Source organism: Helianthus annuus, chromosome 3, assembly GCF_002127325.2.
Source record: "Helianthus annuus cultivar XRQ/B chromosome 3, HanXRQr2.0-SUNRISE, whole genome shotgun sequence".
Taxonomy (NCBI): domain Eukaryota; kingdom Viridiplantae; phylum Streptophyta; class Magnoliopsida; order Asterales; family Asteraceae; genus Helianthus; species Helianthus annuus.
Window position 1 is genome coordinate 80,552,856 of NC_035435.2, and position 18,090 is coordinate 80,570,945.

An 18,090-nucleotide genomic window follows, 5' to 3' on the forward strand; every position below is an offset into this window, starting at 1 on the left:
GTTGAAAATCTATTGTTGATTAGTTCGATTTGGCATCTGTCGGTGTGTAGTTGTTAGGTTCCAGTTTTTTTGTTCTTGAGCTGTAGATAATTGTAGATTACTGTGTGAAGTGTGAACTTTGATGAGTTCATTAAGTGTAATATTCAATTATTGCATAATTGCTCATTGTAGTTAGTTGGTGCAATAATATGTTATAGAGTTTCCTTTTCAGCTTTAAGATTGTTTGCTCTGTTTTGATTATTGTTTGCTCTGTTTCCTTTTTAAACCGTATTGTATCAATACGTGTTGGATGGAAACAAGAAAAGTAACAATTAACAAATACAAGTGTAAAGAACAAACAGAGAAATATGTTAAGTTTAAATACCTGGTGTCATGTGTAATTTTCTTTAATGGGTATATGTAGTAGCTGTAATTTTGTTGTCATATCAATCCAGTATACTGTGTACTTCACAAATGCAAACGCAAATTTTTGTTTTCATGACATACCAAATAAGCAAACACAAATTACAAACGTCATGTGTTAGGACCATTTAGAAGAGTTGAAATTTGAATGTTACACAGTGAGGCTGATCATGGACAACAACTTGATCTTTGTTAGAATCACTTTAGTATTTAACCCTTGTTAGTACATGACCATTTTACCTGCCATATGTTGTTTACAATGAGGCTGATCATGGAGTTTAGGTGATCCGATGAAGTTTAGGTGAAGTGGTGGTGGTGGCAGGTGGATTATGCTGGTGATGGGGGTAGTTGCTGGTGGTAGGATAATTAGAGAGAGAGAAGTAGTAGAGGGGTTATTTCATGGTGTTTGTATTATTTAGTAAAAAAAATTTTTGAGAAAAAAAGTAAGAAAAGAATTTAGGGGCTCAGGTTGATGTTTCACTCATACCACAGGGACTCAAAGTGTTATGAATATATGCAAAAAGACGGTTTTACCCCTGGGTCAAACAGTCAAACAAACGGCAGTGTGAAAGAAGGACTCAAACTGTTATGAATTTATAAGGTCAGGGGCTCAAAAAACCAAAATTTGCAACCAAAATTTGCATTTAGGGGCTTAGGTTGATGTTTGGCACATACCACTGGGACGCAAATTGCATTTTTCTCATAATAATAATAAAGTTAAAAATAAAAATAAAAATAAGAGTGACGTCTCCACGCTCCCTAAAAGTGCGTGGATCCGCCGTACCCAACTTCTCTCCCGTGTGTCTCTCGCAATCGAATATCCTTTTCCCCAATTTTTCAATATATCACTTTCTCGATCTCTCCGTTTCTCATCAACCCAACCCAACCCAACCCAGCCCTAATCTCATCAATTTGCAGGTAAGATCTGTTTGTTTAACGCTTGTTACATCTTTCGATTTAGTTATTCTCTTTGAAATTATCCTCACTTATAATTATTCCTATTATTTGTGCTCCAATCTTAGATTTACGATACTTAATTTCCGAGTTTTTGTTTTCAGAAGGATAAATTATGCTTCGTGCTTGGCGTTGTGTTCATTTTGATTTTTTTTTGTTCGTGTGATGCTCGATTGATTGATATGTACTGGATCTAGATGACTAGATTGCGTTTGAAGCTCAAGTTTTGTGGAATCTAGGTTTTGATGGTTCAGTTGATGTGGATGAACTGAAGTTAGTTGAGTTAGGGTTTGATTTTTGCTAATTGCTATTGCTAGTTTGATGCAAGTGTAATTGCAGTTGAAGTTATTCATTGTCACTCTCTATGAGAGTTCGATTAATTGAGCTTTAAAAGTTTTGTTTTTGGCTGTGTGTTGTTGCTTATAAGTTATAACAGCGATAAATTGAGGTGATCCGTGATCTTTACATTCTATGTTCTAGAAATTGGATTTTCTTGTGCAGAAAAGTGAGGTGTTAGATTTATTTCCTTTTAGAAGCTGGCTTTTCAAATTTAGTCTGGTAGTTTAGTTTCTTGTTTGGCAGTATATTATGAGAAAAGCTTGTAGTTCAGTCATTCTGACTGTAGGAGAACGGTTTACCCTGAGCCGTGGATCTGGTCAGGTATGATAGGATGCAAAGTCTCCCCCTTTTTACTGTTTTGGGTTCATTTGTGATTTTGTTCTTGTTAAATCTTCTGGCTATCTTTTTCTTAAGGTCCTGGTTTTGTTGTTTTGGCCCTGCTATTGTGTTTAGATGTCCGTATGAAAAGTCATCATGTGATATTGAAAAATCAGAATCAGATAATCAATTGTTTTAAAACAGGCTATACTGCTATAGTATAGAATACTGAATACAGTGTCATGTGTGCTTTTTCTGTTTGTAGTTGTAATAACAAGTTAAAGTCATGTTTGAGTGATTGAGAAGAAATTAATGTTATTTAAGAAACTGTGGCTGTGTTCTCGAGTGTTAAGTGAAAAGAAAAGATGGGAAAAGTTGTTATTTTTATTTTGTTATTGAGTTTGAAAGAATCGGAAGGAAAAGCAACCAGAGTTCTTGTTCTTGAGCTGGAAGGGACGTACAGAAAAACTAATAATTTTACAATTATGCTCTTTATACTTCAATATTTGGTATAAACTCCTTTCCTTCACATACTCTCCAAAACGAGAAGGGAAGTTTTGGATAGAAAACTCATTATACATTTACACCTCCTCTGTTTCCTTCACATCTCCCCTTAAAAAGCTCGAGAACACAGTGTAATATCTCTATGACAAAAATGCAGAGACAATTTGTGAATGTTACATTAAAGACTCTTTAATGAGGTTAAAGTAAGTAATTTTAGCCTGCACTTGGATATTAAGTTCTGTTGCAACATGGAAACTTGTTATTGCGATTTCAGGTCACACTAATCAGACGCCCCTTAATGCTATAATTATCAGTTTGCCAAAACCGGTGTAATAATGATCACTTACCTGTTTTTCCCCTTTAAATCAATCTAGATAAGGTTTAAAGCGTGTCCGAAGTATTTTCTGTGCCATGTCCTTTTATGTCTTTTCCTAGCAAAATAATTATGCATGTTTATGCATTTACATCTTCTCACAACTACTTCTAAACTCGAAGCTGGCTTTCACAAAATATATATAATGTTGGGTATGTGCCTATGCGTGTCTATTAATGTCATTTATGATAATTTTAGGGGATGCTTGGATGCGCATTTTGAAAGATAGTATGTGATTTATCATTTATATATTAATTATAATAATCAGATAATTAGATAGTTCTCACAAATCTAATTCCTTGAAAGTTTGAGTTATTTGAAGTCTTATAGCGTATCTGTTCATATCAGGCTTATCATCAAAATGGCAAAAGGCATCAGAGGAAGACGTAGGATTGCTTCACGATCACGACACTACAGAACAACCCCGTATCCAATGCTGACTTGTGGACCCAACAGCGCGAATGAGAAAACAACCGTCAAGCCCATGAAAGATTGGGAAGACATTACCTGTTCTGTATGCATGGAATATCCTCATAATGCTGTTCTTCTTCTATGTTCTTCTCATGATAAAGGCTGCCGTCCGTATATGTGTGGGACCAGCTCTCGCTACTCCAATTGCCTTGACCAATACAAAAACGCCTACATAAAAGTAGCCTCACCACAACATTCCCAATCTCTGCAAACAAATGGCAGCCATGGGTTTGACCAGATGTCGGGTTGGCCCATTGAGAAATGTGGAGACCTGACCCAGCTCGCGTGCCCGCTTTGCAGAGGTCAAGTCAAAGGGTGGACTGTGGTGGAGTCGGCCCGCGAATATTTCAACTCAAAAAAAAGAAGCTGCATGCATGATAAGTGTTCTTTTGTCGGAGTATACAAAGAGTTGAAGAAACACGTGCGATCAGAGCATCTCTCGGTTAACCCGCGTGAAGTGGACCCGGATCAAGAACAGAAATGGAGACGGCTTGAACGGGACCGAGAGCGTGATGATGTCATCAGCACCATCACGTCCTCCATGCCCGGTTCAATGGTCTTCGGTGACTATGTCATTGAAGGGAACCCATACACCGACAACGAGGCGGGTTTTGATACGGGTGGTTTAGAAATGGGTATGGATAGTAACTTGGTCAACGTGCTTTTATTGCTTCACGCATTTGGCCCAGGTGGAAACACTGGCGGTTTTGGAGGGATTAGAAGGCGGGATCATGATGATGATGGGAATAGTAACGATGATGGCGATGATAACAACGGGATGTCACTGGTTAACCGTTTGCGGCGCCAGGCGGAAAGGCGAAGGCGGAACCGGACCCGGGTGTTCACCAGAGGTCAAACGTAGATGTAGAAAAAGAAAGTGAATGTAAAAAAGGGAATCAGGAAGATGTAGTTATTTTTAGGAGGGATAAAAAGGAGAAGTGTGTATGCTTCCCTGTCATCTGTCAACAATTGTATGCACATTTGTTTCTTAGGAAGGAGCTCTAGCTTGAAGCTCTGACAGAAGAATGCAGTTTTTTTTTTTTTTTTATTTTTTTTTTTATTTAACTTTCAGTAGATGACCACAAGGGTTTGTGTTGACTAAAATCTTCTGATTTCTGTATGTAATTTACTGATTCCCTAGACCTATTTATGTTCCTTAAATTTATGATTCAGAAAACATTCTTATTTCAGATTTATGGTTGTGGGTCCTGTCATATTTGTTTGATGTCTTGTTGAATTCATCCATCTTGATTCTTGACTGTACATTTTGGGAGTAGCTAATTTATATAAGCTATTAAATAATATTAATAATAGGTTCCTATTGTTATGGGCTTATGTTATATTAGTATTGCTAGGTTAGAACTCTTTGTATTACGGGTCACATGTTATGGATCAAACTATGTCAATAAAAAGTTTGGCAAATGACACCACATTCTATTCTATTCTATTCTACTAATACTTAAAAGACAAAGTCGGTTGTTTTTGCCACCGACAAATCACCCCCTGCATTTTACTTAAATGCTCCTTTTATCTTGGCTTTTACACAAATGTCTATGTCTCCTTTTGATTTTTTAGTCATACTCATCATAACGTATGGCTTTTACGCCACCGACTCCCATCACAACCAAGGCAACAACCTACTGCATCTGGTTTCATTAAGGAGGAGATGGCCGGACAGCGCCGAAGAATTTGATGAAAAGTCTACAAAATCGTGAACCACTGTCGATCAAGAACCTACTGGCGAAACACAATAACCCACCGACAATATCTGGAGTTTCTTTTGGTGTCGGAAACCCTAACAGTGAGATCAACACTTCACTTGGTGAGGTTTCAGGTGGTGATGGGGTGACTGGAGTGGGATCTGGTTGTGGTACGGCCAGAGTAGGATATGATGGTGGTGTGGTCGGAGTCGAAGGTCGTGGTGGTGAGGCTAGAGTCGTGGTTGTGGCCGTAGTCTATGGTGGTGGTCTGGTCGAATTTGATGGTGGTGTTGCGACGGTTACGTGGAGTTGAATGTGGAGAGCGAGAGAGGTGTAGAGGGGTGGAATTGAGGATGTTTTATATCAGGGGGTAGGGGCGCCCATCACTTATCACTCACTCACAACTTCCAATCAAGTTTCGTCATGTCATCAAGTATTATTCCATCACTAGTGTTGGATTTTGGTGGAAATGTCCATCACTTGCGATGAAATTCCATTACTCACAACTTTTGGGTATGTTTGGTATGGGGTAATGTAATAGACGGTAGAATGGAATGGACAAGGTAATGGAATGGATGAGGTAATGGAATTGATCATTATCATTCCATGTATTGTTTGGTTACCATGTGAGAATGAAATGAATCATTACCTTTTGTTGTTTGGTTGGCAAGAAAAGACGAAGGAATAAAATCGGATGGTGGTGGTCAGTGGTGGGCAATGACTGTGGGTGGTGATAGGTGGCAGTTGTACCAGCGACGGTGGGTGGCGGCGGTGGTAGGTGGTGATGGCGGCGGGTGGTGACAACAGCGGTGGTGGTGGGTGACAATGAGGTGGGTGGTGGCGGTGGCGATGGTGGTGGGCGGTGGTCAGAGGTGGTAGCGGTGCTGACGATGGGTGGTGGCGGAAGCGGTGGATAGCGGTGAGGAGGTGGGTGGCGGTGGTGATTGGAGGGGGGCATCGACGATGGTGGGTAGTGGTGGTAGACATGGGTGGTGGCAGTGATTGAAAGTGGCAGCGACGGTGGTGGCCGGGGTGGGTGGCGGCAGTGATCGGATGTGGCAGTGGCGGCGATGGGTGGCGGCAGTGGCAGCGATGGGGACGGAGGTGGGTGGCAGTAGCGGAGGTGGCGGGTCGGGCGGGGCGGGGGTGGTGGCAATGGTTGCAGTGGCAGTGTTGGCAGTGGTGGTGTCGTCGGTGGTGGTCGGAGTTGGCGGCGGTGGCATTTGTAGTGGTGACGGCGGAGGTGGGCGACGACGGCAGGTGGCGGTGGTGGCAACAGTGGTGGGTTGTGGTGTTGACGTGTTGTTAATAAAGGGCGAAGAGGGAATGGAATGGAAAAAAATAGGGGAGACAATAGAATGATTTTGAAGGAATGGAATGCATTTTGGAATGGAATTCCATTGACCAACCAAACACTCTTTTTTTCATTCCCTCGCAATGGTCCATTCCCCATTCCACCTCTCATTCCTACATACCAAACGTTACCTTTGTGTTTTGGTGTGGGTGAAATGGTATAAAGTGTGAAGTATATATAGATTGTTTAAGGTTTTTTTTTTAATTAAATATGACGGTAAAAAAAACAACGGTCAAAACAAACGGTTGGATTTTTTAAGTTTTCACGTGTTAAAAAAATAACGCGTTTTAACTTTGACGCGTTATAAGTAGTAGTGGCGGCGGTGTTTTTTTGTTCATCATGCGTGATCGGGGCTGATCACGGGGAGCCCCGACCCCCTTAAAGTGATAGAGGACTGTCAAAGAGAAATCATAGAAATCCAGATTTTTAATTATCTTGAATTAGGCAAAATTGGCAGCCTTAGGTTTCCAATGCATTAACCAGGTTATCATGTTAAATTAATTAATATTTTACATTAAAACAGATATATTCAGTTTTGTTTTGGTTCTCTATAAAAATGTTTTAAATTTTAATCACATAATAAATCAGATTCGTCTGTTTTTAACCATGGAATTTTTTTAACATAGTAGTCAAGTCATTTGTAACATGATCTCTATTGTGAGTATTAATAATGAGTCAAGTAATCTGTAAGATCGTTGGAATCTATATTTTTTTGGTTTTTTTTCTACATCTCCTTTTCATGTCTTTTGATATTGTTTTCACAAAATATTATAAGATTGAAATGATGAGTGTCGGTATCGTAAGCAAACGAGACAATACCAACTGAATTCCTACCGCGTAATGCGGGGGAATTTTACTAATAATAATTTTAAAACTAAAGTCGGTGGCTTTTACAGCACCGACTCCCCATTTTTCAAAAATTGACAAACCCACCCTTTCATTTGACGCAATGTTTTAAAAACCAGTTTTAAACTATCTCGGGATGGCCTTAAAAATGGTTCAACCGGTAGAACCGGGTGGTTCAACCGGATAAACTAGTTAACTATATAATTTCATAGAGATACATACGTTCATGAATTATATTGTAACTTATCAGTTTTAAATTTTTTTCACTAACATAATAAATTATAATATAACTATTATCATGGTCTATTTCTTTTTTAAGTTTCAAAATACAATCTTTCACATAACATTGCTTTACCTGTATAGACATACACACAAACACACACACATATATATATAGGGGATGGTTCAAATGAAAATCACTTTTATTGTGAAAACTCGAAAACTAACTAAAAAAAACCCTAAAACACACCAATTTTTTTTTTCATTTTTTTTATAAAAATCGCAGTTTTATATATATATATATAAAAATTAAAAAAAAATTGTAGTACACATACACATGTGCACTACAAAGTTTTTTTTTTTTTTTTTTGAATTTTTTTATATATATAAAGTTCCGAAACTTGGTATGCAAAAAAAATGGTATGTTTTTTTGGCTTTTTTAATTAGTTTTCGAGTTTTCACAATAACTAGTGGTTTTCATTTGAACCTTCCCCTATATATATATATAGAAAAAGTATATCGTACATTACGGCTTAACGTACTTTACGTACGACAACGTGCGTGATTTGTTCTATAACATGTGTGATTAATGTTTTCAATATGCGTGATTATTGTGTTTCAACATGCGTGATTTTGGATTTTTGAGTTATAACGTGTGTGATTTTAAAATGAACGTGCGTAATTACCTGTCGTACGTGATGTACGTTAAGCTGTAATGTATGTTAACCTTCCTCTATATACATATATATATAGGGGTGGGAGTTGGCTACAAAGTCCATTTTTTTCTACAAAGTGTACAAAGTCATAAAAAACCATAATGCCAACCATAAAATACACTCAAAACCCACAAATAACATAATGGAGGTTAATTAAACACCATATTTGTGGGTTTTGTGTTGTGTTTTGAATGATAAGGCTTTGATTATCGAATGACTAACATTAGTGTGTTTTATGTTTATTATCATATTGTGTTTTATATTCATAGTTGTACGATGGTGTGTTTGAAGTTTTTAAGGAATGCTAGCGTTTGAATATTGTGTTTTAGTGATCTTCACTACGTTATTTGTGGGTTTTGAGTGTGTTTTATGGCTTAATGTGTGGTGTTTTAAGACTTTGTACACTTTGTAGGAAAAATGGACTTTGTAGCGGAACCCCACCCACCCACACACACACACACACACACACACATATATATAGGAACATGATCAGGAGAGAACACCTCAAAGTGTGAGAGCGGTGAGAACGATTCTCAGCCATAAGATCTTAGTGCTTTGTGGCTTAGATTGATGCGGTGGTATTCTAGTAAATAATAGGGGTCTTAAAACTAGCAGGAGGGGTAAAATAGGAAGATCCAAACAAAGATGCACATGCTAATCACATGTCATTTTCCCCATCATATTTAAACGACAATAACTTTTTTATACGTGATTATTTTTCAAAATAAATTACACCATAAAACTCAGCGTTTTTTTATCTTTCCAACGAGTATGCTATTGATATACTTTTTGAAAAAAAAAAATTAACTGGGTTATAGCGTTTTTCTGAACTGCGTGTTTTATGGCGTTTTAGACTAGGTATTTTCATGGCATTTTTCTGAACTAGGTGTTTTTATGGCGTTTTAACTAGATATTTTCATTGCGTTTTTCTGAACTGGGTGTTTTATGGCGTTTTCAACTGAGTTTTTTCATGGCGTTTTTCTGAACTGGCTGTTTTCTAGCATTTTTACAGTACAAATTATGATTTTTCTGAGCTCAAAAAATATTAATTTAGGCTTATGGCTCCAAAAAATAGCTTTTTTTTTTTGTTATGGCGTTTTAACTAGGAGCTGGCTAAAAAAATGTTTTTTTGAGCTGTTGTAATTTATAGCTAAAAAAATAGTTTTTTTATTATGGTGTTTTAACTGGGGGCTCAAAAAAATGTTTTTTTTTTTTAGCTATTGTAAATTATAGCTCAAAAATTGCTAAAATAGCTTTTTTTGTTATAGGGTTTTAACTGGGAGCTGGCTCAAAAAAGTTGTTTTTTAAGCTGTTGTAAATTATAGCTCAAAAAATAGTTTTTTTTTTTGTTATGGCGTTTAAACTGGGAGCTGACTCAAAAAATAGTTTTTTAGCTGTTATAAATTATAGCTCAAAAAAATAGCTTCTGAGTGTTTTATGGCGTTAAAAAAATGGTTTTTTTGAGTTGTTGTAAATTACTGCTAAAAAATAGCTTTTGAGTGTTTTATGGCGTTAAAAAAATGGGTTTTAGAGCTATTGTAAATTATAGCTCAAAGAAATAGCTTTTGAGTGTTTATGGCGTTTTATTTGAACACACAGTTAATGTGAGTGAGTTTTTTGACAATATTACCCCTCAGTGTAATTTAACATCAATGCCACATGTCACCCCCAAAATCGTTCTCACCGTTTTCACACTTTTCACTGTTCTCTCTAAATCCTAACCCTATATATATATAGGAGAAGGTTCATTGGGGAACACTAAAAAAGTGGGGAACAGTGGGGAACCGACTCAAAAGAACTCTGATTGGACTCATTCCAGCGGCGTTGGAACCGGCTCGTCGCACCCTAACTAAGATTTCGTAATCCTAAACCCTAAATCCTAACTCCTAAACTCTAAACCCTAAAGCTAAAAAATAAGGCTAAAACCTAAGCTAAACCGTAAAATCTAAACTATAAACCCTAAAAGCTAAACCCTAAAGGCTAAACCTAAAGCTAAACCCTAAACCCTAAAGTTAAACTCTAAACCCTAAAGCTAAACCCTAAGGCTAAACCCTAATATATTTAGGTTTTAAGGGTTATGATTTAGGGTTTAAGGTTAATAGATCCTAGTTAGGGTTAGACGAGACGGTTCCAACGCCGCTGGAATGAGTCCAATCGGAGTTCGTTTGAGTCGGTTCCACACTGTTCCCCACTTTTTTAGTGTTCCCCAGTGAATCTCACACTATATATATATATATATATATATATATATATATATATATATATATATATAGGGGGCTGCTAGAATGAGAACCACCTCGAGTTGTAAGAACCGCGAGAACTACACCCCACGGAGCGCCGTTCGCCATGATTTTTTTTTACAAGTAGATGTGTATATTATAAACACAGCCGTAAAAAATCATGGCGAACGGCGCTCCGTGGGGTGTAGTTTTTTACACCACAAGTTTGGTGTTTTTAATTTTTTTTTCTTTTTTCTTTTTTTTTTCACCAAACTTGTGGTGTAAAAAACTACACCCCAAGGAGCGCCGTTCGCCATGATTTTTTACGGCTGTGTTTATAATATACACATCTACTTGTAAAAAAAAATCATGGCGAACGGCGCTCCGTGGGGTGTAGTTCTCGCGGTTCTTACAACTCGATGTGGTTTTCATTCTAGCGGCTCCCTATATATATATATATATATATATATATATATATATATATATATATATATATATATATATATATATATATATATATATATATGGAGAGAGGGAGATACATTGAATTGCTTCAAGTCTTTCACTTTTTGACCCAGTTGTGGATCTATTTACTCTCAGATTATTTTACTGAAATAAGTAAAACTACCGATGAAGATGGAACTGAAAGCATGATGAAGATGGAGTGATGAACCGATGAAGATGGAGCTGAATCTTGTGGATGAAGTGATGAACCAACCGTAAGTGATGATGGTTTTGAATGTTGATCGGTGGTATATGTATCTGATGAAACTCTAGAATAGTAAAAAGCCAAACCAAACGGTACCAGTATTACGGTTCAAACCGGTATACCGGATTTTACCGCCAGTACGAATCTTATGCCATTTCACTTATTAACGGGGTGTTTCGTACCGGATTTGCATCCGGCGCCAGTAATACCGGTATAAACAGCCAGTATTTACCGGTTTTTAAAACACTGATTTGACGAATGCAGTTTTTGCCTCTTCTTCATACAAAATAAAAAATACATCCATTAACTTTGCAAAATGGCATTTTTATCACCTGCTTCATTTTACTGGTACCCTGTATCTACAAAGCTTGCATTTTTGCTCTTTTGTCTTTTCTTTTGTGTTTTTTACCCAAAGTTTTCATTGCAATTTTAGTTTTTTGCTTTGCAAACATCAAGGTTTATTTTCTTTAATGATTTTTTTCTTAGCTAATTTCTTTTTTAAAGAGGTAATTTGTCGTTAACCTCCTTAATCCTCAAGGTTTCTAATATTCCAACATATATAATATACATTTTTAACACATTATTTTCTTTAATGATTTTTTTGTTGCTAATTTCTTTTTTAAAGAGGTTATTTGTCGTTAACCTCCTTGAGTATCAAAACTTTCGACTTTACCCATTTTGTTCCTTTACTTAAAAAAACTAACTTTTTACGTGCAGATTAATTTGTACGTGTTCGTATAAATTCGAGTTAATCTATGTTTAGACGAAAACTTCTCTTGGGAAACGAATCAGTGGAAGTATAATACGTTTTCATTATGTACCAAACCGAGCGTTGTTAATTATAATACATTTTTATTTGACGGTATAAATTCGAGTTACTCTACATTTCACGTGGTTTCTATTTTTTAAAGCTATAATAAGCCACTTTAGATGGTTGCGCATCGATCGCGGGTCATATAACGTTTACACTAATTTGCTTGATATTTGCATTGTACCTGAGTTATCTATCTTAAATCGTAAAGTCGATGCCTTTTTCTATACTATATCCCTACTTGTTCTTGGTTTGATACTTTTATCCCTTAAGTTTTGTTTCTTTACACTTCTCTATATGTATGTATGCAAAGTTACCATTCAAAAGTAATAATGACCGGAAGAAAAATACAAAAATAGAAACTTGGAAGAGATAGTTCATTTGTAGCATGAATAGACAATTCAAACTTTGATTTAGACAAATAATTTGATGAGTCAACTATCAAAATGGTACTTAGATGGTTTGGTCATTTTTGTCTACTTTAGTACAAAACTTAATCCTTTTGAATCTGGGTCTCTATGCTTTCAATTTTGTTGTTATTTTCATTCAAAAGCAAAATTTTGTTAGATTTTTTAGTTAACGTCCAACTTTTGTCTTTTTACTCCCTTTTAATGAATGGCAAAATTGTCAGATTTTTTAGTTTGCTATAATAAAATGTTAAAAGACCATTTTGCCCTTCATCAAAAGAGAGGAAAAAGACAAGAAAGCTGGATGTTAACTGTAAAATTTGACAAGATTTTGATTTTGGATGAAAATGACAACAAAATTGAAACCACATGACCCATATTTAAAAGGTTTGAGTTTTGAACTAAAGTGATAAAATTAACCAAATCTCAGGGATCATTTTGACAGTTTACTCTAATTTGATAGGATTTTTTTCTTAATAACACGTAAAATATTTATTACATACAAAAATAATATTTAAGATACATAACATATAACATAATTCATGAATAAGGTTAATATGTTAAAAAGACTATCTAATTCCATTTTCACAATTCGACCTAAGCGGTGTAAATTCATGTTTTGACCTAAAGTTTTTAGAAACGAATCGGTCAAATATAATACGTTTTCATGCTTATTTTTATGTACGTTTTCAGTTGTTTTATGTTTTAATATAAGTTAAAAGAAATGTTATTTACTCATGTGCTTATTTTTATGTACATGTCCGTATAAATTCATGTTTCAACGCAAAAACATAAATTCACGTTTCAAGGTAAAAAAATTAGAAACGAGTTGGATCAACTGCAATACGTTTTGATGCTTATTTTTATGTGTGTTTTCAGCTGGTCTGCGTTTTGACATACGAGTAACTGCAGATTTTGACGCTACTAAGTTTTGATGCAAAGGTAATGGTAGTGTTGTGGTTAGTTGGAACCCCACTAAACGAACCAACTCGGGTTCGATTCCGTTTCTTTTATACAATACAATTTCGATTTATTTGACTTTTTGATCCAACTGCAATGCTTATAGGTTACATTTAGTTAGACCAGATATGTTAAAACACGATGGTTGGCACATACATAACGCCTAGACTAATCCATTCGATATTTGCAATGGGTCCGCGGCGCATCGCCCGTGGGTCATATTACTAGTTACTTATTTATTAAGTAGAGTTAAATGTCATTTTAGTCGCTGTGGTTTGGGTCATTTTGTCAGTTCAGTCCAAATGTTTTATTTTTCGCTTGTGGGTCCAAAAAGGTTTCATTGTTGTTATTTTAGTCCACAGGGTTAACTTCATCCAATATTTATGTTAACGAGAAGGGCAATTCGGTCATTTTACCTTCTAGTTAACATAATTACATATAAAATGACCAAATTGCCCTTCTCGTTAACAAAAAAAAGAATGAAGTTAATCCAGTGGACTAAAATGGTAACGGTGAAACCTTTTTGGACCCACAGACGAAAAATGAAACCTTTGGACTAAACTGACAAAATGACCCAAAACACAAGAACTAAAATGACATTTAACTCTATTATATACTACTCTAATTTTTAACATTTCTGAGCATAAGAGGTGGTACTTTGTGCTTATTTTGTGGTTTGTGCTTTGTGAGGTTGTACCTGTGTTTCGTCCTTTTCTTTTCATATTCACACAACACCAAACCCTAGAGAGATGGAGACCGAGACAGAGTTAGAGAGAGAGAGAAGTGCGATGGTGAAGGTGATGTGGTTTGAACCACCGCACGAACACCTGCCGTTGCCGAACACCACCACCGGAGTTCCCTGCCTGCCTGCCGCCGCACGAACACCACCGGAGTTCCCTGCCGCCGCACGAACACCATCGGAGTTCCTAGCCGTTCACCGGAGCACCTCCAACGTTCACCTATGTATGGGATTTCTTAATTTGCTGCTTATATTGCATTTGCAGAGGCTAAGGTTTGATTTCGTGGTTGTTGTGGTTTACTATAAGATGATCTTCATGCATTCTTTGGGTTTGATTTTGTGGAGGTTTGATCTGTCGATGTTGATTCTATATTGATTTTGAAGTATTATAGAGTTCACATTTAAAGAATTAGGGTTCTTACATAGTGTTTTTGAGTGTCTTTTTTTTTAATTTTACTTTTATTATGAAAGTAAGATACTGATGGGCGTTCTTGAGTTGGTGTGATATAACAAATAACCATGCATTCATGATTTTTGTTATATGAAAAGTAATTAAAAAATATAAAGATCAGAGTGTGAGTGATGCAAAGATCGCCATTTGGTTAAATTGAGTGGGGTTCATTTGTTTTTCGATTGATTTCTTTGCGTTTTACTTATCTTTATATTAAGTTGTTCATTTTTGTTGCATCTTTAGGATCTTGGTTGTTCGGCAGTCGTTACATTGGTTGTATGTGTTTCTTAAGAGTCCTCTTCTCTCTACTATTGGTATTCTAAAGAAAGAAACAAAAAGTGAAGTGAGTTTGCCCTGCCGTTGCCGCCGGCTCCAGCCGTCTATGGCGGCGACGGACGCACAATGTGCAATGGGTGTTGCTCCGTCGTTACCGGCGGCTCCGACCGTCTATGGTGGCGGCGGATTTAGAAGGTGCGAATGGTTGTTACCCCGTCGTTGCCGGTGGCTACAACCATCTATGGCGGCGGCAGATGGTTATGATGATGTCGTTAGCCTCATCTGAGTCTCCATGGCTGGGACAATGTTTTTTCCGGAACAATCGCCATAGGGGCGGCGGCTATGGTTTTTGCCGTATTGGGGTTTAAGGCAACCGACCTCACCTTAGTCTATGGAATACCTGAGTTTTTCTAATATAAAATCGATGATGATGATAATGATGCGAATTTCATCAAAGATTATCAACATAGGGTGGTGATGATGATGGGATAAACCATAACTGAACCCTAATTGCTTATGTGTTTATTATTTTGTTGCGTTTATATTTTTTAGTCTGTTAACGATTCTTTGAAGCTTTTAGGTTGTCTTGCACTCTTCTAAACTTATGCTTGGTGGTTACCTGGAACCTCCATTGCAACCATGGTGGTTAACCACTCTAAGCCTTATAATATTGAATGAAGCCTAACTGGCACTAAGCACTGTGTTATATTCAATAATGTTTTCGCTGGCTGGAAGTAAGGTATGGATAAATGCTTGACTCTTTGAAGTCAAAAGTCTACATTTTTAATTTGAAAGTTAATGTAGTGTTTGTGTCAAAAGCTACAACAAACTAATCTTTGTGCCATATATGTTATAAGGGTTGACTGACTTCTTTAAGATTTTATCTAAAACTTAAAAGAATATGTCATTTTGAGGTCAAAAATTGGTTTGTTCGACCTTAAAAGTAATGCACATTCTTACCCTGATTTATCTTTGGATGACCTCGTCAGATTGAACATACAAGCTGAGATTTCTAAGGAGATCTGGTATCTTTAAGTTATTATATTAATGAATTTTTTAATTATATCCTTATAAAAAAGCATAATAACTTGACAATATTTGATGAAAGGAAAAATTGCAAAGTCTACCAGAGATATCATACGAAATGTATCGTTTTATGTTTATCTAATATTGGCCTGTTGTATTGTAGTGTTCATATAAGGAAGTTCGTCTTAATGAGACAGACATGGGAGAAAAGAAGAAATAGCTAAAAGAAGGCATGGATTGCAGTTTGCTATTTTGGAAGGGACAGGTTATCGATTTTGACTTTTGAGGTCCCATTACAGGTTAAAGTGAAAATAGTTGATGTTGATTCTCGTACGAAAGGTGACACGACATCAGGTAATTTAAATATTACTAATTACCATGAATTCATCCTATTAATAATGTCGAGAGTAGTAGAGTAACCTTCAAGTTTGGTTTTAAACAGCGCGTCTATGCCACGATGTGATCCGGAAATTGGTCAAATATGTATATACGTAAATGGTTTACTTGATAAAAAGACTAATATGTAAAAGAGATGAGAGAGGTGGAGCTTCTGGTTGAAACTAAAACTTATCATGTTGTACATAAAGCTTATATGTGAAGCTCTTTGCTTTGGGTTTAAGGACCTAAACGCGTCAAAGTGCCTTGCGCTTTTTAAAACAAAGATTAGTGAAAACATCAAGTGGGAGTTTTACAGATAAGAAACAATGGTTTGGTGGTTTTAATCGATTGATGTTTTGGGCAGGTGGATCAAAACCACCAACAGTGAAACCAGTGCTACTGTTTATGTTCCTTTGTTTGTAGACAGAGATCAAGAAATTATCATCGATACACGAACAGGGCAGTACGTGAGGCGCGTATGAGTAGCTGGAACACGTCAATGAGTTTTTTCTTGCAGTAAAATGTTTGCTCAATCATGTCTGCAGGAGGGTGTGGGGCACGGGGTCTATTATTCACCGGTTTGTTTGCAAAGAAACAATACGTGCACCAGGTGTATGCCACCGGACGGCCATACGGCCTTTTCATGGGCGGTGGTGGAAAGTTACTAGCCGCGCAGATAATCCAAATACTTGTGATATTCGAATGGGTGAGCGCAACAATGGCCCCGCTTTTCTATGCCTTGAAAAAACTCAATTTGTTGCGTGTATCTAAAGAAGATGAAATGCAAGGAATGGATATGACTCGACATGGTGGATTCGCGTATATTTATCATGACGAAGATGGTAGCTCTCACTCGCCACCCGGGTTTGCGATGAGAAAGACTGAACCTGTAAGTGCAAGCCCATCACCAAATCACAACACAATGAACATTGTTGTGCAACCTTATTATTTCTGGTTTGAATTAGAGTCTCTATTAGTCAGTGAAAGTTATTAAAAAAACTTATTATTATTTTCATAAGCGGGTTGTCAACACTCTAACTGAGATGGTTATCCGGTCAGCAACAATGATGCTTTTGAGATTCGGGATCAACCGGAGATAAATGTGATATTTTACATGTTAGTCACAATGTTGTATTTGAAGATAATATTCCTTCGAGGACTTGTAATGTCATACTGTTCTCATTTCATATTCCACGTGTAATATAATTAATTTGTGACTGAATGTAAGCAAAGACAAATTGTTTGTTTTATTATATCAATATAACCAAATTAATCATTTATATTTGAGTTAGTTATACAAATGGTTCAGGTGAGGTCATGTGATTTTAGTTATACATACAAACTTATGATAAAAATTCTGCTATCTTTTATGTAATATATCACTTTTACGCTCTTAAAACTATAGTAAACCCTCAACTAATGTTTTCATGACTGTAACGTTTATTGATCCGGTTATCCTACCGGTCCCCTAAAACCATTGAATCAACACCCACTACTCAAAAACAAATCAGAGATCTAGGGTAGGAAGAAAACAAGGTTACTTAGAAACTTATTGGAATGTAGATGTCGGGTTGTAATTGTCTCGATCATTAGAAAATTATTGTCGATACACGAACAGGGCAGTACGTGAGTCGCATATGAGTAGCTGGAACACGTTAATGAGTTTTTTCTTGCAGTAAAATGTTTGCTCAATCATGTCTGCAGGAGAAGTTAATGTTTGCCCAAGGAGGTTGAGACGAAGAGTGTTACAGTTAGTATAATGTAAATATATCGATTTACAGTTAAGAATGAATATCGATAAATTAAAGAATTCATTGTTATGCTATTTGGTACGGTTTAACAGAACCCGTCGCAATGCGTGCCCCCGCCGCATCGCGGCGGGGTACTCATCTAGTTAAGTATAAAGATAAAATTGTTA

General features: G+C 36.6%; 1 protein-coding gene and 1 long non-coding RNA gene across 2 annotated transcripts; both read left to right on the top strand.

Annotated features, from left to right (window-relative positions):
• The first annotated feature begins 1,190 nt into the window (after window positions 1-1,190).
• Window positions 1,191-4,557, top strand: LOC110928944. The gene is made up of 2 exons (XM_022172016.2): window positions 1,191-1,320; window positions 3,239-4,557. The coding sequence occupies exon 2, from the start codon at window positions 3,252-3,254 to the stop codon at window positions 4,221-4,223; it is 972 nt and encodes a 323-aa protein (XP_022027708.1). The 5' UTR covers window positions 1,191-1,320; window positions 3,239-3,251; the 3' UTR covers window positions 4,224-4,557.
• A 9,455-nt stretch (window positions 4,558-14,012) lies between these two features.
• On the top strand, window positions 14,013-17,425 carry LOC118490180. Its single transcript, XR_004888506.1, has 2 exons — window positions 14,013-16,148; window positions 16,537-17,425. It is a non-coding gene; the product is annotated as an uncharacterized LOC118490180 (long non-coding RNA).
• Window positions 17,426-18,090: the final 665 nt, after the last annotated feature.

Bases quoted from the DNA above. Each gene is read 5' to 3' on its own strand.
- LOC110928944 (XM_022172016.2), top strand. From the start codon at position 3,252: ATGGCAAAAGGCATCAGAGGAAGACGTAGGATTGCTTCACGATCACGA.